Genomic DNA, 24,831 nt, shown 5'->3' with positions numbered 1-24,831 from the left:
CTTCAGCAAATTGGCAGATGACACCAAGCTGAGCGGTGCAGTTGATAGCAAAGACAGAAGAGATGCCTTCCAAAGGGACCTGGACAGGCTAGAGAGGTGGGCCCACGTGAAGCCCATGAGGTTCAACAAGTCCAAGTGCAGGGTGCTGCACCTGGGTCAGAGCAATCCCAGACTTCTCTCTCTGGAGAAGAGAAGGCTCTGGGGGCCTTATAAAAAAGGGGCCTTATAAAAAAGATGGAGAAGGACTCTTTACTTGGGTAGCTAATGATAGGACAAGGGGGAATGGTCTTAAACTAAAAGAGGAGAGATTCAGACTAGACATAAAGAGAAAATTCTTCACTTTAAGGGTAGTGAGGCAACCAGCACAGGTTGCCCAGAGAAGTGGTGGATGCCCCATCCCTGGCAGTGCCCAAGGTCAGGCTGGATGGGGCTTTGGGCAACCTGATCTAGTGGGTGGCATCCCTGCCTATGGCATGGGGGTTGGAGTTAGATGATCTTTAAGGTCCCTCCCAACCCGAGCCATTCTATGATTCTATGACTGATTCTATGACTCACTGAAGAAGACAGACTAACAAAACCTTACCTTTGACAGGCACTGAATAAAGTCTTTGTAAAGATTTTGGTGGTCTTCACTGGGAACAGGGTCAGCAGAGTTCACTGCCTCCTCAAATGCATTCAAAAGCTGAAATAAGAAATAATTAGGAGTACAGCAAACAATGACTCTAAGAAAATGTTACCATCATAGTTAAGTGCATACTTAAACCTGGACCCTACTCCTTAAATTTATCCTAGTACAAAAGGCAGAGGAAAATGACAAAGAAAATTCCTTATCCTGGTGTCCTTGATATTCTGTGGGTCCTTTATCAACTCATAAAGGACCCAAAACACATTAGTTTTCCAAAACAAGAAAAAGCAGTAATATGTTTTATAAAATAAGTACAAGGAATGCAAAATTTGTGGGAGTACAGATTCTTCCTTGTGCCCAATTCCAATTCGAGGAAGGACTTGGTACAATAAAACCAAGGTTACTATTTGTCAGCCTTCCCCCCGAGCTCTGAAGAAACCTGAAGTCCTTAATTTCTTGACACTCTTCCCCTCTCCCACTATTAAATTTTATATAATGTTTCCCACGCCCGAAATGATGAATAGCCTTCAATACCACAAACTTACAGGTTCAGAACTGCAGTAAATTGTAGATTTGCAGGTGAAATTCATTCCTAATCTTTTTGTACCAATGTACCCCTGCTCACCTCCTACTCCACCCCACACACAAAACAAAAAAAAACAAACAGACAGCAAGTACTGACTTCAGCACCTCCTTTGTATAATAGCCCTTAAGGCAGAGCATTTGCCTTCTCAGAACTTATGGATCTAGATTCAGTTTCCCTCTGTCAAAGTACTTGAACACGTATTTGCTACCTTTCTGGACCATTAGTATCAACCAGACTGGGGAAAAGAAATTTCCACCCTTCCTTGTGAAGGAGGTTCATCTTGCAAGAACGAATAAAACAGATAAAATAAAATTAACTTTGGCCATAGAGAGCACAGAATCAGTATAACTCATGATCTTTCCGTAATGCTCCAAAGAACTTTGACATTCTCCTAAAACATAAAAGCTTAAAATTTGCAGGAGAAAGGAAATTTTGAACCCAAACATTGATACCTAAGATGAGCGCTAGGTATGAAGAAATCGAAAAACAGCACAAAGCTACCTCTTCCAGTTTGCGGGAGGGGATGGGAAGGAGTCACTTGTTTTGGAGAATTCCTCTATTCTAGACTCTACCAGAACTTTCAAATATGCTAGAAGCTATTCTGTTCAGCTGTGTTAATACACTGATGCTTCTTCTACCATGCAGGGGCAGAACAATGCATCACCAGGTTACAGGGGAAACCTGGTCTCCCACAGAACTTAGGAGGCAGTTAATGACAAAGCTCCAGGACAACTGTTTGGGTTTAGATGCCTGATTCCTCTGAAGTTTCACTTCAGGCAGCAACACCTTCACTGTTTCTGTCAGATGGTGCCATCACCTACCTTTTTCCTGAGAAGCTGGGTACCACTGAACGCTAATGAGAAAAAGTCACACGATGGGTACTTTTTTAAGGCTTAATTTGAATCTGGCTGCTCTGTGTATATATATATGCATCTGATGATGAATGGGAATGGAAAAACATTACCATTTGCAGAGTCTTATTGTCCTGGCTCTGTGCACTGTCTGCCAGTAACTGGATCATCCTTTTCCAAAGCTGATGAAGCTCTGCTTTTTCTGCACCTTCCTCCCGTTTTATAGTTATTAGTTTCTGCCATGTTTCAGCCACCTGTCAATAGGAAACAAACAAACTATGCTGTAACTCTTTAAATTCAACAAAATTTTCAAGTACTGTCAACTCCAAAAAACACGCATTTCACTTTCCTCTCTTAAAATGGCACACTGCTGTACAAGACTATGACATTCTTTCAAACAGTTAAAAGATAACCTAAATTAAACCGCTATATTACTAGAGTACTTCCATTTCTATGCCTACTTACATTTGCATAACACATTATTGCAAAGAAATGCTTGCATCATTTCTTGAAAAATTTAAAAGGAAGACTTAAAGCTATCCTGACCTGCCTTGTTATTGGACAGAAAGCCCAGTGCCAGCCAGACTGAGTAATTAAGGACCACATGGAGAAAAATGAATGCTTCCAATATAGAAAGTTAGAGACATTGTAGGAGGGGAAGTGAACACTAAATTATAACGCAAAACGAGAACAGTATACATAACTGCCTACATTAAGTAAGCCTTAAGTTAAAGAATAACAGTACACCTCGAAATAAGGATGTTGCTGAAGCCCTTCCTACATTATCCACAACACACGCTGGCAGGCAGTACGCTGCGAACAGAATTAGACAAAAATGAACTAGCAGATCCTGACTAGGAGCAAGGCAGGAGCTTGCTTCCTAGCATGCTAGGGTAGACAACAGAGTAATATTTAAAGTAACTACCCAGATTTACCTGCCTTCTGACAAAAGCACTAACACCTCCCAAAACACTGCATGGGGACTTGTCTACCTTCCGAGTTACGTAAAGGTGGTACCAAGAGCATGAATTCTGACTCTAGTTCCTTGAGGAAACAACAGAAAAACCAGACAAACAGTCCTCCTACAAACTCTGAAGAACAAACAGAATATCTGTCAGATCTACAGCACTGCAAACAGAAATACAAGAACAGTAGCAATATGTGCTGAAATTACAGCGTGGAAAACACAGCAAGACTAAGAATAAAAAGGATGCTCAGGCCTAACATAGGAAGGAAACCACAAATTAAACTTATCACTAAATTTAGTTTCAGAAAGTGCTATGCAAAGAAGCTTTGAGGCTAACAAGTCTTCAGCCTGATGCTAAGAGATAAGTAAAATCTCTCATTTCCCATTGTCAGAGGAAAAGGGGGAAGATGGTGTCGTGTATAAGCACACACCACAAAAGTGAACAGAGTAGCAGCAAAAGTAAGTATTCTGTAGTTACACTAGACTGTAGATAAAGCTACTGTTAAACCTTACAGGTGTTTAACAGCTCCACCTCGTGGTAACCTGACAAGAGCCATCCCTGCAGTGCTCATGCTGACAGGGTCTTTAGGAGTGCAGGGAGGGCTAAAGCTTGTGGTGCACCAGAGCGGATTTTCACGTCCTTATCGTTGCTCATAGAATGTGGTACCTAATCCATAGGCTTCGTTTGTTTATTTAAATTCCGCCTCACCCTCTGGCATGAAACAGCCTACGAAAAGATCATCCCATCAGTGAAGAGCTAATCAGGTACTGAGAACTGGCCAAACTAGGCAAAGGGTAAGTTCCTCTCACATGCTGTGGGTAAATGTGCATTTGGTATCATGCTGGACTTCTAGAAGTCAAACAGAAGAATTACGTTGCACCCTTCCAGCCTATACACTAACATTTTTGTCAAGTTTTATCAGTTTAGCAGATCCCATCCAATTCTGTTATGCAGAGGGAGGAAAAAAAAAAGAATATAGTTAAAAATCTGTGCTGCCTCGCTGTGATCCAAAAGGAGATTTCAAGCGATCTGTGGCCCAAAACTCCTATGGATTCCTTGATGAAGACTAGTTAATTCTAGCAAGAAATTTCCTTTTGATCAGAACAGAGAAATAACATTAGTCACCTACCTCTAAATATTTCTTTTCTTGATGATATAGTTCCACAAGCTTGTTACATACATCACACCATTTCTGCTTGTCTCCACTAGAAAGAAGAAAATCAACCAAGCTAAGCTTTCCATAAAACAGCAATACACTTTTCAAATTCTGACAAATAAAGTTTTAATTCAGTTAACAAAAAAATATTTAGAACATTGCAGATTACCTTAAAAATCGCTGCTGTAACTGAGTAAACTATTTCTTTAAGGGATTGGGCTTTTCTGTTTGATCTGTTTTCAAATTAAGGAAACAAATGCAACCCTCCAGTCAGTTACACTGACAGCTGAGAGTTACTTTTGTTTAGAACTGTATCTGTATGAGGTGCGTGACATACGTTCCCTGTAAAGGAGGGAAAATTAAGTCCCCTTATTAATGCAGGCTTGGTACCATCACAGCTAAATGCTTCAAGGAGGTGAGGTTAGACAAATGACAAAGGCCAATATAAGAATCTTCTGAAATGCTAACCTCAACTACAACTATTCCAACAGTTTTTGCTCTATAAAAGGGACAGAAATAACATAGCTTTTCTGTACCTGTATAATGTAAGTAACCTGCACTTATCCAGTGGCTTAAAAAAAACAATTGGCAATCTATCCTGGCAATCATATCAGCTATGGCATTTACTGAACTTTACTGAGCTAAAAACCTTAGACTGAATTATGGTACAATATTCTTTACCTTCCATAGAGTTCCAAGAGCTTTTTATAAACATCTGCTAAGTCTCCTTTGACATCTGTTTGGTTGGATTTCTCATATAAATTTGCTAATCCCTTTAAGAAAATAAGATCAGAAAATAAGTAACATTCGTTGTCTGCAGTTATGACTTAAATTCACATTGCAAGTTCCGCCTAAAAAAATATATTGCCTTCACATGTTAATGCAGTAATCTCTGAGCAGAATCTACATTGATATTTCTGTACCTATTTTAAAATAACAGCTTTCCTCACTTTATTAACTAATACAACTATTTGAAACTTGTAAATGTTACATAACCTTGTCTGCAAATTAGAGTATATACAAATCTAGACAAATACCACCTCACAAGACAGAAGCTTTATATCTAAGTACCATACCACCTTGTATGATAACTGAAAGCCAGAATCTGATGGTTGTGGAAATTTCAATATATCTTGAAATCAGGCACCAGTATTTACACTTTAAAAAGCTATTTATATTGAAAACTCAACAAACCTTACTACATTAAAAAATATCAGATGCTGACATCTCTGAGAGACCTATTGTGCAACCTTATGCTTCACAAGTCTCCAAATAACTCAACTGTATGCTATAACCATATACTCTTAGGATGTCACAACACCAGCAGCACACATCTATTTTAAATGTACGTTGTTATTTTTTAAGTAACATCAAAAATTAGTAACAATCCATTTCATGCTGGATGCTGGAAAAATAAGTTTCTAGATAAAACATGTTATTTTATATGAGAGAAGCACTCTCAAATGTTTGTTAAGCTATGAGCATGGCATTTCTAAGCACAGACAAATTTACTATACGTCCTTCAGTTCATGTTCTTCCTAGCACATTTCACTGCTATCTTGTCCAGAGAAGAAATACACACTTAAGTACAATGGAACTAAAATTCATGCTGCTACACACATGCAACCACCCATGGCTTTACTTTGGACATACGTAACATTAACTTCTGCTACTGAAAAGCTCCGTACAACTTAATGCCTGAAGAAAATTCAACCTAAGTCTTAACTCAGCTTTGTTCCCATACTTAACTCCACAGGAATACTTCTCATGCAAAGAAAACGTGAATCTGGGCATACACTTACCTGCCACGCCAGCAGCTGGTTTGGTTCAAGTTCAATAGCCTTCTTATATGCTCCTTTGGCCTGATCAGGCTGTTCTAGCTCAGCAGCTGCCAGGCCAATAAATACCCAGGCATTGTAGTTATTTTTTTCTTGCTTTAAGACTGCCTAGAAACATGCGATTTTAGGTGAAAAGGATGAATGCAATGCATCTTACAGATTCATGCACTAAGTTTTGTCATTAAGGTCTGGTGAATTCTTCTTTTTAATATCAAAAGTTAACTCATTTTTAGGGAAAGGTTAAGATTAATAACTTGAGATTTTTATGCCACAAAATGCTTCACATTGGAACTGTTTAGCCAGTAAGCATATCTGCAGCTCTACAATTAAAGCTTTCCTGTTGAAGTGGGGGGTTAGAAACTAATTTTGATTGCCAGCATTCTAGACTTAATGTTCTTATTTCCATACGTAAGCAAAGACAAAAGGAGAGTGGAACAGTAATTAAGCCATGCGATTAATCTTAACTATTACATTGGTGAGGTACACCACACTCCACATAACTACACAGTTCTAGGTGTATGGGAACAGCAAACAAAAAGTACAGAAATCACTACTTTCCAAGTAAATAATTGTTACCTTGCAATGTTTTAAGGCTTCCTTATATTCTTTATTTCTTATGGCTTCTCTAGCACTCTTTAATGCTGCTTTCACCTCCTTATTTGACATTGTGGCTGCTAAATAAAACCAACACATAATTAGTTAGTATAGAAGAATTGCAAAATCATTTAGGTTGGAAAAGATCTTTAAGGTCATCAAGTCCAACCATACAAACAGAACTCAGAACATTGCTGATGTCCTACTGTAATAGCATAAAGAAAGCATCCCGAACACTTTAGTTACTGCAACATGCCAAAAATGCACATTGAATGATAATTCCCTAGAACTTGCTGAAACAAATATAGTTAAGATCAATTGGTCACGCTTAGGCCTAACGCAGGACTAAGTCTATGTTCCAAACAGTTAAATGATACACAGTACTTATCCTAAGCTTTAACCCGAATTTCATTCTGGGATAATCTTCAATGGGATGAGAGTTGTTGTATGACAGTTACCATAGTTAGAGGTCTAGAATGTCAGCACGTGAAAGACACTGCATATAGTTTCTCTTAAGGCAGGAATTACTAAACAGCGAGCACTAGACATGTTGCCAAGGGGTTCCCGAGATCAGAGTTTCATTTTCGTGTCTGTGTCGGGACGATGCTCAGCAGGACACCGACACTCAGGTGTGGTCTGCCTTCTGACATAAATGACAGATCCGCCAATGACTACAGCCGCATGGAAGCATTAAAGTACAAGCATAAGAGACGTTCACGTTCGTGATGTCTGCGATGATCATACGCTGTTGTTTCACGTTAAACATTTCACCTAAAACAAAACTTTAAAACATCATAATCAAAACTGGCAAAATGGGACGTGGCTGAGCAACGGCTCTGATGGCACGGGCAAAGAAGCATGCTGGAAACACGAAAGAGCAGCTTTTAGAAACTGAAGAGCCGAAGTTGAAGAAGGGAATAGGGGCTTAGGGAGAAACTAATAGCAAAAGGGTGAAGGAAGATGGCTGATGTCTAAGATTCTCTCAGAATCCAAATATATATATATATATATGATTTTTAAAACCTCCAAACTCACGCGTTTTACGAGCTGCCGAAGACAAACGCTGTCCTTCCGAGCGGGCACGGGCTCCTCGGGCTCCTCAGGCGCTCCTCAGTTACCGCAGACCCAGCGCCCCGCGCACCTCCCGAGCCCGGGCTCCATCTCCGCCTGCGGAAAGAAGACAAACTCAGCCCGAAGCGCCGGCTCGGCTCGGCTCGGCCCGGCTCGGCTCGGCCCGGCTCGGCCCGGCGAGCCCAGACTTCCCGCGGGCGCCCCGCCTCTCACCCCCAACCCCGCCGCGGCCCCACGGCCGCCATCTTACCTCCCCTCAGCCCCCTCACCTCCCCTCAGCGCCGCAACCGCGCAGGCGCACTCCCCCCAATGACGCCACCGCGGGGACGCGTTCCTCTCGGCCGCCATTGCGCCCGCCTCCGGCGGCGAGCCCGGGGCACGCTGGGAGATGTAGTCCGCCCGGCCGGGCCCCGCCGGGCGTCGCCGGCCCGTTCCGCGGCCATGCGGGGCGGCGGGGCCGGGGGGCCCCTGAGCTGGGCCGGGCTGGCGCTGCTGCTCGCGGCCGCCGTGCCTTGGGCGGCCGCCAGGCCGCGGCCCGCCGCCTCGGGGCGCCGGCCGCGGCACAGCGTGGTGCTGGTGGCCTGCGACTCTCTGGTGAGTGCGTGCCCGGGGCCGCTGTAGTACCGCGTCCCGGTAGCGCCCTCAGGGTGCGGGGGGTGCTGAGGTGAGGGCTGGGCGGCCGTGAGCGGGAGGAGGGGTCGGTGCCGAGCCCCCCCGGCGGTGCAGGCGGGGCTGCGAGGTGGGGCGGTGGGAAGGGTGGCCTCGGTTCTCGGGAGGGGCGCTGCGGAAATAGGGGTCACACGTGTGACGTGTAAGAAATGTTTGTTCATTATTTTTTTTTTGTTGTTTCGCTTGCTGATCGCTTACTCAATAAATTCATTCTTTCCGGCTAAAAGAGGAATTTATAACAACACGCGGCGGGGGTCGCACGGCCGTGCTGGTGGGAGAAGGCCTCCGGCACCGTCACGTCCAGCCTCAGGCTCCCGCTTGGACTCGCGCTAAGCCACGTCCCCGTGCGCCGCACCTGAATCGCCTCCGGGGTGGCGGCCCAGCCAGCTCCCTGGGCAGCCCCGTCCCAGCGCCCCACAGCCCTCTCGGTGAAGAAACGTCTCCTGGTTTCCAACCGCAACCGCCCCCGGCGCAACGCGAGGCCATTCCCTCTAGCCCTGTCACTAGGTACCTGTGAGAAGAGGCCGACCCCCAGCCCCCCACACCTTCCTTTCGGGAAATTTTGGAGAGCAATGAGGTCTCCCCTGAGCCTCCTCTTCTCCAGACCAAACAACCCCCAGTGCCCTCAGCTGCTCCTCACAGCACTTGTGCTCCAGGCCCTTCCCCACCTTCGTAGCCCTTCTCTGGACACACTTCAGGACCTCGGTGCCCTTCTTGTAGTGAGGGGCCCAAAACTGAACACAGCACTCGAGGTGCGGCCTCACCAGAGCAGAGTACAGGGGGACGATCACCTCCCTGCTCCTGCTGGCTGCACTATTCCTGACACAGCCAGGATGCCGTTGGCCTTCTTGGGCACCAGGGCGCACTGCCAGCTCACGTTCATCTTGTTCGTATAAGGTGGCCACAGAGTCATCAGCTGAATCAGAATTTTACTGGCAACTCTCCCAGAAAAGAAAGCACCTAGCCCCCCAAAAACATTGGTATATAGATGTTTCATAGCTTTTTATTCACCAATCGCTCACAACTACGTAAGCACTTTGTAGAACTGTTTTTGCACAAACTTATGCAATCAGACATAGCAATGTATTCATGCACATATTCGTGATACATTTAATTGCTGGTCACATTTAGCAACTAACTTTTGCCTAAGTTATACATGTCATGACACCTCTGCGTAGCACTAACCCTATGGCATGTTACCGTCTTTGCTCGTTTGTCCAGGACAAACCAGTTGGTCAGCAGATGTGGTCACTCGGCCTTCTGTCACCAGGATGTACTTTCTTTTATTTTCAGGCTGATTATTTGTTTTTCATTGTTTTCATACTTGTTCTTCTTGTCAGAGTTGATATTTCTCAATAGCAGAGTAGGCCTGATAAGTTAAATAAATGCTTTCCCTCTGACTTGAAAAGCAGAAAGGAGATGAAGGTCACTGGACCCTGTACCATTGGAAATATGAAGGACTTCAGGTCTCACAACAGATGGGATGGAGAATTTGTAGACATACATGAAATGACTGAGATAAAGTGTTGGGCGTCATATATTGACTTACGCAGACTTTTATTAGGCATAACAAATAATATAAACTCGTCAAGCGAGTTTCTACAGTTAAAAGGATAAAGGAACCGTTAGGTATGTTTTTATAACTTTCTGATGGCTTTATTACACCGAGTTACTGATATATTTGTTTTAACTCCCAGAGGGGTAGAAGAGTTTTTTTTTTTTATTTATTTCATTTACAAACACAGAATATATTTCCTTGTACAGAATATGTTCCTAGCTAAAGACAGCACTTTTTTTTTTTTTTTTTTTTTTTTACCCTTTTCTCACGGTGCTTCTATCTGTCTGTCCAGAATACTGGGAAAGTTTTTATCACAGTTTTACTTTGAGGAAAACCTTGGTTTCTGTGTCTCATCTGATCTATGCTTTCTTGTAAATCAAATATAAGCTCCATGGCTCTACTTTCAAGGACTTTTAATATCTAATGACTTATCATTCCCTGTTGAGAAACCAACATTTGACTCCCACTCATCTCAAAATACAGTACTTGATTGCATAGGTCAGAGTTCTTGATGTTTTACATGTTGTTTGTCATTTGTGGGACAAATTCTTCCTATGTATTTATAAAACGTGTTATCTGTCCTTAAAACCCTTGTTAAAACACTTGTTTGTTGTGATTTCAAAGATAATGCAATAGCTCCTTATTCAGTTTAGTTCCCCTGATTGTATTTTGCTTCTTCTTATTGTGAGAACATCAGCTCTCTTAATATTCAAAAATAATGTGTTTTTTGTAGATGAATTTTTTTCTCCAAGTTTTCAGCTTTTACTAAACCTATTATTTACCAAGAAAATGTCAAATTTAAAATTTAGGGAGTTTGTCAGTGGCCTTTTTCTCTTCAGATGCTGAAGCTATAGACAAATCTAAGTATATTGTCCTGTCAAGGGGAAGATTCTCGTAACTGACTTTGAGGAATTAGTGAGGAACCCCTGGAAGAAGGAAAATCAAAAAGACGTTTTTCTGTGATATTTCCTACAAAAACAGTTAAGAAGGTGCTGTTTGTGAAAGGTACCTTTCACAATATGTACCCGCTTAGTGTGTACAAAGACGAAAATGTTAAATAGTCATTGTGTTGTGTAAGCCTTTATGAGATAGGTCTGAAAGCAGAAATACGTTAACCTTTTTGATCACATTTCTAGTGCAGCACAAGGCAGAGTTGGGTGAATTTGAAACCAACATTTTTTTTTCTGAAAGAAAAGCATATGTCCTGCAAGCTGTCAAAAAGCACAGGATTTAATTTTAAATTATGCCTGCCTTTGTGATGGGATACCGCTGCCTACAAAATCCACGCTTGTTTTGCCAAGCATGACAAAAATTCTCATCTTGGTAGTCAGGACCGTGTTTGGCCTCCGAGGGAGCGACCACTCGCTTGAGCAGCCAGCTTTTTGCTGTTAGGCGTCACATCAAGCACTGTGCTTATGGGGCTTGCTGGTGGAACATAGCAGCTGTAGGTAGTTCAGCTCCTGAATTGCTACTTGAGATGAACAGAGCGATGACAGGCAGCCATCCCCTCACTCTTCTTGTGGTGCAACTCGAGCTCCTGGACGAAATGTGCTTCCCTGTGTAACTCAGAATGATTGCACTACTTCAGGTACTTCAAAATCCGCAAGTGCTACAGAAACATTAGAGAATGGTTTTCCAGAAAACAGCTGTAGAGCTTTCATCTTCTCAGCCTGCTGAAGAAATGTATTTCTCTCGTAGAATAGACATGTCACCTGCCTGTCCACTATCAAAGAAAAGACTGTTAGCTCCAGCTGTTCAAACATCTTCACTGGAGGACCTTATGAATATCTTGCTGATGGATGGGAGATCGATCACGTACTCTCTGAAGACTGCTTTCCGCCCAGAGTTCTGTGATACTGCAGATTGCAGCCTTGCCATTTGTCTTATTTCTTTGTCTTAATTCTTTGTAAATTTTCACATGGATGATCAGTGCTTACCCTGGGGAATCCTGGAAGCAGTGGAACACAGACTAAATTCTTGAGGCTTGTTCTCACTTGCTTTTGCTGATTTTTTTTTTTTCTCCCACATACTATGCAAAAAAATGACATTAGTGAAACTGTAGGCAAAAATTAAAAAATGTATCTGCTAACATGCAGAAACAGCACAGTTTGAAATAGATAATAATACGTCTTACATTGTCTGATCTCTGTTCTTGAAACTCTTAATGAAAATCTGAAGACAGAAAGAAACTATTGTTTCTATGTAAGTTTGCTTAATGCTTCATATAGGAAAATATATACGTTTGTTTCCAGTAGTTATTTTCAAAACAAACACCATCTTCAAAAATAGAAAACAATGAATTTTCTTGGAACTCCTACATCCATCTACCTGTTTTGTTCTAAGTTAAAGCATTTTCTCTTATCCTTTGGAGTTTTCACTGTGACACAGATGCCAGAAGAGTGTTTGTACCCATTTTAAACTTAAAACTGTTTGAAAGGTGAAATTTCATATGAAGGAAGGCATTGATCTTGCATTCCTGGAGACTGTACGCGTTCTTTGTGTTTTGAAGTAGGTGGTCAGAGGTCTCCATCTGTTTCTGTGCAGCAGCTGCAGTGAAGCAATCACGGCAGTTTGCTTGCTTGAATAAAAGTACCCGTTCAGCAATAAGAGACAGCAACTCCCTTGATGGCCATATCTCCCTTGTTGGCCATATCTGGTGATTTTTGATTATGAGTCAGCAGGAGGAAAATGGTTGTTCAGTTAAATGTTTTCTGTTGAAGACGTAGTTATCTCACTAAACAATCCTTTTCTCATCTGAAACAAAAGAATTACGGTAAAACTCACAGTGCAATTCCGTACTTAATGTCATACAATGATGCCTGCTGACTCCAGCAGCTACCAAGACCCCATTCTGCCAAATGAGGCTCGTTCAAAATACGGCTGGTTCAAAACCAGTCATTGCACAAGTCTGCATCAGTGTTCTGACCAACTCCTTTTCATCTTTTACCTTAAGCTGTAGAGTGCTTCATGTTAGGACCCTGAGGGAGAAATAACTCTGGAAGAACTGGAGCTTAGAATGTGTTGAGCAATCGAAAGGAAGTAGTTTTATGAAGAATTGCAGTTGTCTTATGCATGGCTTTTTTTTTTTTTTTGAGTAATCCATTTTATATTGATCTAACAAGAGCTTCTCAATTCCTTATTTTCCATACCTGAGTAGAATCAGCAGTGTTTCAAGATTTCAATTTCAAGATCACAAGTTAAGAATTGTTGCTGACAATAATTTGGGATAACAGTGTTTACATAACGTTTTTCTCTGTTTGATTGCAGGATGGACGTTTGACATTTTATCCAGGAAATCAGACGGTGGAATTGCCTTTCATAAACTTTATGAAAAGACATGGCGCTGTCTTTCTCAATGCTTATACCAATTCTCCAATTTGTTGTCCATCCCGTGCAGGTAAGACCAAGCAAAACATCAGATAAAAGAAAATGATAAATACTTGCACACGTCAATTTAAACATACAGTAATTATTAGAAACTTCAAAGGCTTAAATTTGTGGGCTTTCGCTTTTTTTTCTCAGTAAAACCAATTTATTTTTGATTTGTGTCTGAAGTTCCTATAGTATTCTGATGTTCCATCCATTTCTCTTTTCCGTGGCTCACGCTTCTTCCTTTCAGGTTTTTGTTCTCTCTCTTTTTTTCTTTTTCTTTTTTTTTTTTTTGGTGCAATTACATCCAAGCTTCCAGGTCTTTTTCCAAATTTCACTGAAGCATCAGTAACTTTTAAAAATCTTGAGGATTTGTAAAGAAATTGTCAGTTTGTGTGCTGCAGTGTTGAAACTGGATTCAGAACTACTCTTGTCCCTTCCTGTACAAATGCAATAAATTCTCTTTCCTACTTCAGGAAAAAATATTAAATAAAACCAATTGAATACATTGGTTGCTGCTAGCCTTGCCTCCAGATTACATTTATTCTAAACACTGTGTTAAATACATAGTGCATCCTTCAGTGTCTTTAATTATATACTTAAGGATTCATCTTTACTCACGGTAATCAAGTGTCCCATGTGCAACTTCACATTTGCAGAGTTTAGAACTTGGAAAGTTGGAAGGAAGCTGTATTCTTGAATAAAAGGTTACATCTTAAAGTGTTTCTAGCCTTCTCAGTTGTTGCAAAGATCCTCCGGTGGTGGTGTAAATGAAATTTCATCTATAGCTGAAGGCGAGATCCCCCTTTCTGTCATACGTGAATTGGAGGAACCAGCCTGTCCGAAGTGCAGCAGACAGGTGTAGCTGTGAACCAGCAAGGCATCTCTTGTTTAACCAGTAGCTTGGAAACTTTCAAGGAAATGAGGGTGCATCCATCGTGGAGGAGTCAGAGACAATACTAGAAGGGAAGGGAGGAGCTGGGGATGATCTGAGGCATCGCTGTCGGTGGGGAGAGTAGGTGTGTCACCATGGTATGGCGTTAGCATTCTCTACTGTTAGTGGCTTTTCCACTGCATACAGAAGAGTTTAGTTCTGCTTTTGGATCCACCTTTGACTTTAAACTACCCTTGGGAAGATGACAGGCTGCAAAGAAACAGGGACTAGATAATAAAAATGTTTATTGTAGTTCCTTCTCAACCTTTCCTCGGTTTTGTTTGTTTTTGACCACTTCATTAATAATTTTGCTTTGTTTCTAAAGCTGGTAGTGAAGTAGAATATATGGAAAGGATAAAACTGAGGCATATAGTTTTTAAAAAAGTAGAAGATTAATTTTCTTCACAAACATACTTTAACGCTAAAATCTAATTGAAGTGAGGGGAGATAATGCTTTGGAGCACGTGTGCATGTTTCATCAGGATCTGCAATGCTGTGGATTTTTTCCTGATTTACAGAAAAGCTTGATTTAATGACTCTATGGTGCATGGAAAGGTGGGACCTTTATCTGTGATTCTAGGGATTATTTTAATAATTGTTGCTCATAATGATGACAAAAATGTGATCCACTTGAGTGGGGAATATAAAATGCCATTTTTCTGATTCTTAATGTAAACTTTTTGCCTTTAATGAAAAGATGGATCCGTTCTGAAGTATATTCAACTTAGTTTTAAACAGGAAGTACTACTTACTCTTCACAAACCGAATCTCATTTGTTTTCCAGCTATGTGGAGCGGTCTTTTCACTCATTTAACAGAGTCTTGGAATAACTTCAAAGGTCTAGATCCAGATTATGTAACGTGGATGGATCTCATGGAGAAGCATGGCTACCAGACACAGAAGTACGGGAAATTGGATTATACTTCTGGACATCATTCAGTGAGGTAATCAGAGAAATGCTCCTGTTATGACATAGACAGGAATGAATAGCCTGACAAGTGGTTTCTGTCTCTGACTGAAATGGTAGGAGCTTTTATTTGAAAGAAATTGTGTTAGGAACCTAGCAGAGGTCTGTCCTGTAATTTTATGCAGCCACATAAGCATATCTCATTTTATCTGTTTCCTTTAGCTGGAAGGTGAATATCAAGGTTGTGACTTTGCTCAATGTGAATGGTTATTTCATATTTTATTGCTTTAAGACTTCTTGTGTTGATTATATATATAGTATCAGTATAGGAAAACCAAAACAGAGAAACATATTTGATAATACTTGAATATTAAAGCTACCATCACAAACACTGGAGATTTTTTTTTTGAAGGCTGTAAGTTTTTTTAAATAAAAAAAATCCAAGTCCCTGCTTACCAGATAAATAGTTAGATAAATAGATAAATGTGAATATAAGACAGATAAATATGAATCCATAGCAGAATATGGAGCAGGGTCAACAAGGTAGAGATGCTATTTCTAAACGTTATTGTGTAGAAGTGGTAAGAAGAACCATTCTGACATGAAGTTATAATAAAACAGAAAAAAGTTTCAGAAGCAGCAAAGAACGAGTAAAGCTATGAGCATAAAATAGATATGCGATAGCTGTAGATTAAGTTTATAACAATTCTCCTTTATGTAGAAATTACAGATAGATTACAGCTACAAATGTAGGAGAAGTTCATCGGGAGTTCTAAATTCTTTTGACTTGGAAGAAGAATGAAGAAAACACTTAACCGCCAAGTATGTGTCTTGTGTATGTATTTTCAGTAACCGTGTGGAAGCCTGGACTAGGGATGTTGACTTCCTGCTACGGCAAGAAGGGAGACCCGTGGTAAATCTTACTGGCGATAGGAGGCACGTGAGAGTGATGGAAGCAGATTGGCGGAATACTGACAAAGCAGTGGCTTGGATACGGGAAGAGGCCATTAACCTTACTCAGCCATTTGCTCTTTACTTGGGACTAAATTTACCACATCCCTATCCATCACCTTATGCAGGAGAAAATTTTGGTTCCTCTACATTTTTAACGTCTCCCTATTGGCTTGAAAAGGTATGTGAAGATGGAATTTAAGTATTTTATTACTTGTAAGTTTTCAGATCAGACACAGTTTTGATAATTCAGTACACAGTAAGTAGTACTTGGATGAGGTGTTAGACTTACGATTTAAGATTAAGCAAATAGAAGCAAAGAATTTTGTTCTGTTGTAGGAAAGGAGAAGGTTTGTTAGCAGTTATCACCACTACCTGTTTTAAATTGCTGTTATAAACTGCTAACTGTTAGAAATTTGGAGTTCAATGGCTAGAAACACATTAAATTGATATAATGAGACCTAAGTTTTAGTGGGAGATTTTCTGAGCAGAAGTCTCTTTTCGCTTAACTGCTTTCAGTTCTACTGTAGCATCATTTGTTTTTAGTGTCCCAAAATGTCCTGCTATGTCTATACATGCAGAGTGAGCAGATAGCAGTCCATCATAAAGACAGGGTAAATATTTTTTTCTCTCTCATGTAGTCTCCAGGTGCCCTTACCTATCATAAATCTATAAATGGGTTACAACAGCTTCCACTGCATAAAGGCATTAGGAGTTTCTTCAGCTGAAGAAGTGAGAGTCACGTTTTAAAGGACTTTACTTGCTTCAGAAAAAAACAGATGCAATTCATATAACTGAATTTTGCCTTTTCTACTGGGGAGGTGCAAAATTTGTTTAGATGCAACAAAAATACAAAGACTTAGAAAAAGAGATATACAAATTAAGGTTGAGTGACATTGATAGATATTGGTCTAATATCTATAACAGATATTCTTTATTAAGAATGCTGAGAAGCTTATGGGGAAAGGAAGAGCAGGGAAAAAAAAAAAAACAACACAATCCTTCCTGTGAAAAAAAGCAAGATCTAGTTTAGATATTAAGGAGACTTCCTAGGTGCTAATTGCTACAACAGACATTTCTTGGAAAGTGGTGTTGTATACCTTGTATAACATCAGGAGCTGGTTTGTATCTTCTTTCATGTCACAGCATAACATCTCAAATTTATAACATCTCAAACACATTTTTGCAAACTTAATCCAGTTAGACTATTTAAACTCCATAGTTTGTTGAGGTCTTTTCACTGACTGTGTATTTGTGTTCAGTTATGTGAACCACATGCTACCACCTACTGACCATTTCCTGATTCTTCTGGAATGCATTTGTTTTGGCCATGGAAAAAGCAGACTGTGAAAATGACAAAGATCAATCTCGTAAGGAAATTTGAGTGTGTAGATGAAGAATGTGAATTAAATTACATGCGTACTGGGGAGCTAGTACAGAATGGAGTATCAGCATGGTATGTTTATGAAACCCTGTGCTGGTGAGCAGATGGTCCACTGTAATTTGCACTATCTGGCTCCTTTTCAGGGCATGTGGCATCTTTTCTAGTTACAAGTTATGACAGGCAGACATAGAGATTATGACTATGAATTCATAAAGCTAGGTTCTAATCTTGTACAAAAGGATTCAGTGTTCCGATGAATCATGGGGATGGAAAGTTTTTGCTTCCATTATATCTCATACAGCTAATAAATACCATTCGAGGAGTCTAAAATGTGACTTTATGTGGCCAAGGACCCTCAGTGATGGGAAGATGACTGAAGCAGTTGTCTGTTATTATTTTATCTTCCATGATTTCTTCTTGCCAGCTATTTTCTGTAGGCCCAAAGGAAGCTTAGGTTTTGATATGTCTGTTTTGACTATTACAAAGCTGGGTATTATCCCTACGTTTTGAACACTTTAACTCTTGTCTTACTGGCTGTTAAGATGACTTCATATGTCTCCTGGATAACGCAGGAGAGAATATTAATATTGGCTGTTGTGGGAGGCAGAACTTTGTAGGTTTTGGAACATACAGCTGTAATAGCACTGACTGTCAGTGGTATGATATATGACAGGGAGAGGCATGCTATGCACATGGTTGCCCAGCCACTTGCTAGTTGTCAATACCACACCTGTGGGCAAAATCAAATTGTGTTCAGCTGGCATCGGTATTCTGAAGTCTGCACCAGTAAATGAGGGATGTAATACTTCTAGGTCCAACTTTGTTTTGGTTACCTGAGGACTGCAGAATTTCAGACCACAATGACTCTGTAACACGAGAATCTCCATCTGAGCACGGAATAGATTATTCTGTATTGTCTACTGCACAGAGTATGCTCTCATCTCATTTCTCAGGGATAGTGAAATTGGCTATCACCCTGTGAACAGGAGGTGGTGCTCTCTTTTCCCACATTTGGGTGAAAATCTGTTTTACGGGGTGCATGAGATAGGTAGTAAAGTCAGAAGGGGGAGCTATGTCAATAGCTGCTGGACCAGAGGAGCGTGAGGGCTCTTTCTCCTGAGTTCTGACACGTGAAATGACAGCTTTCTCATTGGCATGAAGCAGATAGAGTTGGGGATCCATGAAATCACTTCGTCTGTATTAGGTTTATAAATTCAATCAGTATATCTGTCACTGCAGTACAAATCATGGTAGCAATTAATATTATTAGACCTCATGAAATAACTATTTTTCCTACAGTAATTACAGTCATTAAAATACAGGAAAAAGTAGTGAGCTTTTCTTTTTTTGTATTATGCTGCACACTGTAAAATATACTCTTTTGTACATGTCTTGAAACTTCTGAGTTTCTCAGTTCCTTATGGTGCAAATCCTAGCGTCTTTGATCTGCTTGCTTATTGGAACTTGCTTCTTCACCATCATAATCTAGGCCTCAGCTCTGATTATTAGAGAAGGTTTTCAGAGGTAAATGAGAACAACATGTGTTTTTATTGCTTAATAAACTTATTTTTTCCATACTGAGACTATAGTTCTCTGCTTTATGGTAATTTGTGTTTTAAATCTGTGATACAGTAGTAATTAACTTTGGTAAATGCAGCACTTGCTTAGGAGCATGCTTACAAGTGTGACTGCCTAGGCAAATGTATGTGTCAAACTTTCAGTCGCTAAAGCTCATGCTTAAGCACACAAAATCTGTGAGAATGCTAGTCTGAATATGCAGATCTAGCATTGTATGTAATTGATTGGCTCCTCCTTTTAGCTCCAAACTGATTTTGTGCTTCTTTATAACTAAATGGCTTAACATTTGTAGAAATAAATAGAAATGTATTAGAAAATTGGACTAACATGTTGAAATATTTTTATCGAGATGGACTTGTCGTCCAGTTTTCGGTAGACCTTCCCAGACTAAGTACTTTCTGTATTGCTTTATAGACACACATGACACCCATACATAAATATGGCTTAGAGGTATTTTACACTTAACGAGACACTATGCCAATCCTTCCGTAATTCCTCTAGATTACAGATTTAGAAAATTGTTCCACACTATCACTTCCCTGTTTAAAAAGATATCAGCTAGAAAAGCACATATTTCTGGCATCTTTCCTTAGTTTCTAGCTGATTTTTATAGCTCTCTTTTATAAGTAAATGACTTAATACCTGTGGAAACAGAGGGGAAGTGTGGAGAAAGTAGCAGCACCACGTAACAGATAGACAGGTGTTGTCTCCTGGACCACAAACTGAGAACTGTGAAATTATGCTAGAAGTTTTAAATTAAATGTTGTTTGTGTTTTTTTTTTCTTTTTAAAATTGTTTAATTCAGTTGCTAAAGTAATGTCAATATCCTCTTTGTTTTTAGGTAATGTATGAAGCTATTAAAATTCCCAAGTGGTCTTCTCTTTCAGAGATGCATCCAGTAGACTATTATTCGTCCTACACCAAGAATTGCACAGGACAGTTTACAAAGCAAGAAGTGAAAAATATTAGAGCATTTTATTATGCTATGTGTGCAGAGACAGATGCTATGCTTGGTACGTAAAGTTTCATAACACAGCGGGTTTTCTTATTCTGATTTTTTCTTAAGAAATTTAAAAGAAAATGCAGTTAGGGCTGGTCTTTTGGAAAAACAAAACAAAGCCACACAGTTCAGACCTAGGAGTAAGTCACATAGATGTTGCTTAATCAGCCTGTATGATGAATAACTGGATAGCTTTTAAGGCAATTGCAAAGTGAATTCACTCTGAAAAATACTAGGATAAACTATCAAAGAGTAGATAAAAGCTAAGTAAGTACAGTAAAGCTTTGTTTGACATGCATAAGAGGAATTAAATATTTTTTCATTAGGTAATAACTGTAAAATAGAAATAGGTGCAAAGGGGGAAGATCAGCAAAGCAAAGCTGCAAAGAAACAGAAATTTGGGAGCAGAAGCAGTTCCCCTGGAGATTGATTTCAAATGCATAGATACAATGATAACAACCAGCCATGGCTTAAACAATGAAGCTACCTTTGAAGTCTTCCTTAGCAGCATATTATTGAAAATGAAGAAGAAAAAAATTAATTAAGCAATCAGAATACTTCCTAATCTGTGATAAGGTCTACATGCATAAAAATTGTAATGCAAAATGGACTTCATTTAGGGTATTCTAATTCTTAATTTTAAAGGCGGCAGTGAAAGAACAAGAATTTTCTTGCATTCTAATTTGAAATTCATGAATAAATAATCTAATCTTTTTGCAATTTTAGAATGATTAATTTAACAGGCATAGAATTACTCTTTCACATTTTATAAAATAAAAGAGATCAGTGGGGACGTTAGGAAATAAGGGTGTTGCTAAGTAACTCTGCACTGGGGTTTAATGCGGTAATTTAAGTTTTTAACTATTCTGTTTAGTCAAGAATTATGTTAGTGTTTTAATGTTAAAGATATGCAGATGCTTTGCTTAGTTACTGATTTCATTGACCTTGGCCTTGTCTTCCTTGAACAAATGTCTGTGTAAGGGGTCCCTGTGGGACATAAGCGCAGGAAGAAAAGACACCCATGGTTACGTGTAAGGTGGATCCTGTGAGGAGTCCTTCGCTCTAGACATAGTGTTAGGGCTTCTGGTGATGTGTTTTGCTTCCGTCGCAATAACTATTATTAGTTATAGTAGCAAAAATGCACCTCATCCTGTGGCGCATCTCTGCCCTTCATAATTTTTATGGTTGTTGTTCAGTGCCCTCCAGGCTTCATTGGGAAGCAGACTGCTGCAACTAATTTACTACAATATAATACTGTATAATGTTCTGGGATGCATGCTTTGGGCTCAGCCTTCTGTGGCAGAGGGAGGATTTCCCAAGCCTTTGAATAGGATTACACAGGGTTTGCGTGCCACTCTGCCGATACAGGAGTTTAAAGGAATATTTTGAATGTATCTTTCTGAATACCTTTTTCTTGTTGCAGGTGAGATTATTTCAGCTCTGAGAGATACTGGGCTTCTTAAAGAAACAATTGTTATATTCACTTCTGATCATGGAGAACTTGCTATGGAGCACCGGCAGTTCTACAAAATGAGCATGTATGAAGGAAGTTCCCATGTTCCTCTTTTAGTTATGGGGCCAAGCATAAAAGAACAGCAGCAAATATCAAACATGGTGTCTCTTGTGGATATATATCCTACTATGCTTGGTGAGTTAAGTCATTTCAAATTATTTTTTTTCACTTAATTATTATTGTATATATGCATTATAGACAGAATGATGTCTCCACTTTGTGAAACATTGTAGTAAACACAACAGGAGGTAACAATGTATGTGGGGAGCATAGGTATGGACTTAATACAAAATGCAAGAAGTGTGTATTAAAACTGAGTAAAAGAGTTGGTGTTGTTCCTTATTACTCTTACCATCATTCTCACAATTACAGAGAATGATTTTATTTGGGATTATTTGTTTAAAAATGTATTATGAGATACAAACCAATCAGACATAGTTTAGATATGAATAATCCTTGCTAGCATGCATATCTAATAATTCACTATAGAAATTACAATGTAAATGCATCCAGATATGTGATTTTATCTGAAAGGATGGCAGCTTCATTATCTTATCAAAGGAATTTTCTTTATGAAGTGTCATGTGGAAGAAACTTAATAAAGGTCTTTGTGTAGGAAAGGTACAATTGATTTGAGCAAGCGTCATAAAATGTGATAATCCATATCCATTCTTATATTCTTGGATATGGAAATATCCTTTATGGAGCAGAGAATCAAATGAAAAGGACTTGCATCAAATTACTTACAAATAAATAGAAGGTGCTTATAAGAGTGTATTTTCAAACAGTTTTCGTGTGACAAATCACACAAGATCTCTTTGGAACTAAATATTAGGTGAAGTCACCATTCCAGGCTTTATCTACGATCTTTTAGGCTGCTGATCAGAAAACTGTTCTTTTCAAAGCAGTCTGCAAAACTCTTTATTTAAGAAGCATCACATGCGTGCTACAATTGCTTGAGAAAATGTAGGGCAATAGATAAAACTGTACTTCTGGCGGTAAAAGCTAGTGAAAAATTGTTTTCTATATTGTTTTAACTGCAGTAGTGTCTTGATTATATATATCTTTGCTTAGATATAGCAGGAATTCCTGTCCCACAGAACCTCAGTGGATATTCTCTTATACCGCTGCTACAGGGAAAGGCTGAAGATGAAGTGTCACCCAGAGGGCCTCGGCCCTCGTGGGTGTTGAGTGAGTTCCACGGGTGCAATGTGAATGCTTCCACATACATGCTTCGAACTGATAAATGGAAGTATATCGCGTACTCAGATGGCCATTCAGTACTTCCACAACTGTTCGGTATGTTACAACTCTTGTGTCCTAACTGATTGATAAATTTACTTAAATGCGCATTGGCTCTTAACTGCCTTTTTGTTTGTTCCAGACCTTTCTGCTGATCCAGATGAGCTGACAAACGTTGCCGTAAAATTCCCAGTAATTGTAAATTCCCTGGACAAAATACTTCGCTCTGTAGTAAACTACCCAAAGGTTTCTTCTTATGTTCAGGACTATAACAAAAAACAGTTTATCAGCTGGAAACAAAGTTTGGGCCAGAATTACTCAGCTGTTATTGCCAACCTTAGATGGCATCAAGACTGGTTAAAGGAACCAAAAAAATATGAGAACGCAATTGACGAGTGGCTGAGTCAGAGAGAATTAATAAAATAAATATATAAATAAAAACAACGCAGATTTCTTATGACTGATGATGCGGAAACATTCTGCATTTGTGATATTCTGTTGTGTTTCAAGTGTTAGAACTGCTATCTTATACAAGCTATTTAAAGCAAAGATGCTCAGAGAATTACTGGTTTTAGTTAAAAAGCCAAAAACATTTAATATAACTAGCCAGCACAACAGATTTAGGTTCTACGTGTTATAATTCCATATCACTTAAGTATTCATAGGAAGGATAGCACGTAAGTATTAATTATGTGTATGGAATGTTTAGCTGGTTGCCGAAATGCCAAGTATTAAGTGTCAGAACTTAACAGGAATTTGCATTTCTAAGGACAGACTGGAAAACGGATTATAGTACCTAGTATGGTGGGATGCCAGTCACAGAGAAATGTGCTAGAGCCGGTTTTCCATCAAGGTGGACTTTAAGTTCATAATAAATTCACAGTCATCCAGTTTGGAGATGCCGTAGAGGTTCAAATTTCATCAAAAAGATACCAACCAGTACTGGTCTGGACATAAATGCAGTTTATTCAAGTACTTAATATTTTCAGCATTCCCTATTTATACATCATTGAATCTTCATCCTTTGAGGATCAGCCTTCTAATCTCTGGCTTTTGGATCTGAGCTTATCATGCTTCACTGTTCAAAATAACTTCACTATATGCATAGGCTACTCATTGAACATGTTTGCTATGAAGGGGAATTTGGCCTTTGGTCACTGTTGGAAATTAAAGGGGGAAAAAAAAATAATAAGACCCTCAGACCAAACTTGTTACTACAGCTGTTCTGTGAAAGGTGGTAATGCTATTTGCACAACATAAGGTGAAAACTGATTGAGTAGATTCCCCATTATGGAGTTAGATTCTGCAGGTAAATGTTTTAATGTGCAAAACTGGAATCTGAAGTGTATACAGAGGAGATGCTGTCGAAGCTTTCAGAAAAAATTAACATAAAAATACTATTTGTCATTTTACCAGGAATGTGACAAAAAACAAAGCAGTTTTGGAAGGAGATAAGATTTAGCTAGTAAGTCTTAACTTTTGCTTAATGAAGAATACCCTCATAGCAGCACTTACACGTGCTTATTTTCAAGCATGGTTGTTGCAGCTATAGTAGCAATTCAGGATGATATTATAGTTCATACCTAAATGCTCTCTGGAATTTTTAATGCAATATTCATCAGTAACTGTAAGCTTGTAAAAAAAATAATAATAAAATGAAAAAAAAAGTATTTTCTGATGGTTAAGTACTCTACATGCATTTTGTAAACTGCTTACTACACTATTATTAGGTATATATTAAGTTCAAATAAACCTTTAAACCCTGTAGCATGTGCCTTTGCAATTCTTGCAAAAATGAATTCAGATAGCAATGAAATCATTTCAACAAAAAATACATCTTAGCATTCTAATATAAACTGGCTGCATAAGTACAGGGAAAAAATGTAAAAATGTCCCTATGAAGGCTCATTCAACAAGGAAAATAATAAATAAATTGATCACTTTCCAGAGTTCTGGACAGAATGGAATAAATTGTACAGAATACAGCAAAATAAAATGATAGTGAACTTTTTTTTTTTTTTTTTTGTCAGTGCTTTC

General features: G+C 39.4%; 2 protein-coding genes across 7 annotated transcripts in view; one reads left to right on the top strand and one right to left on the bottom strand.

Moving 5' to 3' along the window:
• SKIC3 (SKI3 subunit of superkiller complex) overlaps window positions 1-7,979 on the bottom strand; it is a 48,811-nt gene extending 40,832 nt beyond the window's left edge. The window contains exons 1-8 of one of the 4 annotated variants that reach the window (XM_083818179.1): window positions 7,959-7,979; window positions 7,654-7,785; window positions 6,601-6,698; window positions 5,989-6,132; window positions 4,868-4,959; window positions 4,160-4,235; window positions 2,176-2,316; window positions 584-682 (exon numbers count right to left, since the gene is read on the bottom strand). In XM_083818179.1, the coding sequence (XP_083674305.1) occupies window positions 584-682; window positions 2,176-2,316; window positions 4,160-4,235; window positions 4,868-4,959; window positions 5,989-6,132; window positions 6,601-6,690 (642 nt within the window). In that variant the 5' untranslated portion in view covers window positions 6,691-6,698; window positions 7,654-7,785; window positions 7,959-7,979. Of the gene's footprint in view, window positions 1-583; window positions 683-2,175; window positions 2,317-4,159; window positions 4,236-4,867; window positions 4,960-5,988; window positions 6,133-6,600; window positions 6,699-7,653; window positions 7,882-7,939 lie in introns of those variants that run through there. The other 3 variants (XM_083818178.1, XM_083818177.1, XM_083818180.1) reach the window with 3 other exon arrangements.
• Window positions 7,960-24,805, top strand: ARSK (arylsulfatase family member K). Of its 3 annotated transcripts, XM_083818194.1 has the most exons (9): window positions 8,144-8,283; window positions 8,586-8,865; window positions 13,184-13,313; window positions 15,004-15,163; window positions 15,976-16,258; window positions 19,881-20,052; window positions 21,463-21,687; window positions 22,627-22,851; window positions 22,937-24,805. In XM_083818194.1, exons 3-9 carry the CDS (start codon window positions 13,244-13,246, stop codon window positions 23,218-23,220), a joined length of 1,419 nt encoding a protein of 472 aa, XP_083674320.1. In that variant the 5' UTR covers window positions 8,144-8,283; window positions 8,586-8,865; window positions 13,184-13,243; the 3' UTR covers window positions 23,221-24,805. The 3 variants fall into 3 exon arrangements, with proteins under 3 accessions (XP_083674319.1, XP_083674320.1, XP_083674321.1); XM_083818193.1 differs by lacking the exon at window positions 8,586-8,865 and having other exon boundaries at window positions 7,960-8,283; XM_083818195.1 differs by lacking the exons at window positions 8,144-8,283; window positions 8,586-8,865 and adding an exon at window positions 9,471-9,987.
• The last annotated feature ends 26 nt before the right edge of the window (window positions 24,806-24,831 follow it).

The sequence above is a fragment of the Anser anser genome (genome assembly GCF_964211835.1).
Source record: "Anser anser genome assembly, chromosome: Z".
NCBI lineage: Eukaryota > Metazoa > Chordata > Aves > Anseriformes > Anatidae > Anser > Anser anser.
This window is presented reverse-complemented; position numbering and strand designations above follow the sequence as displayed.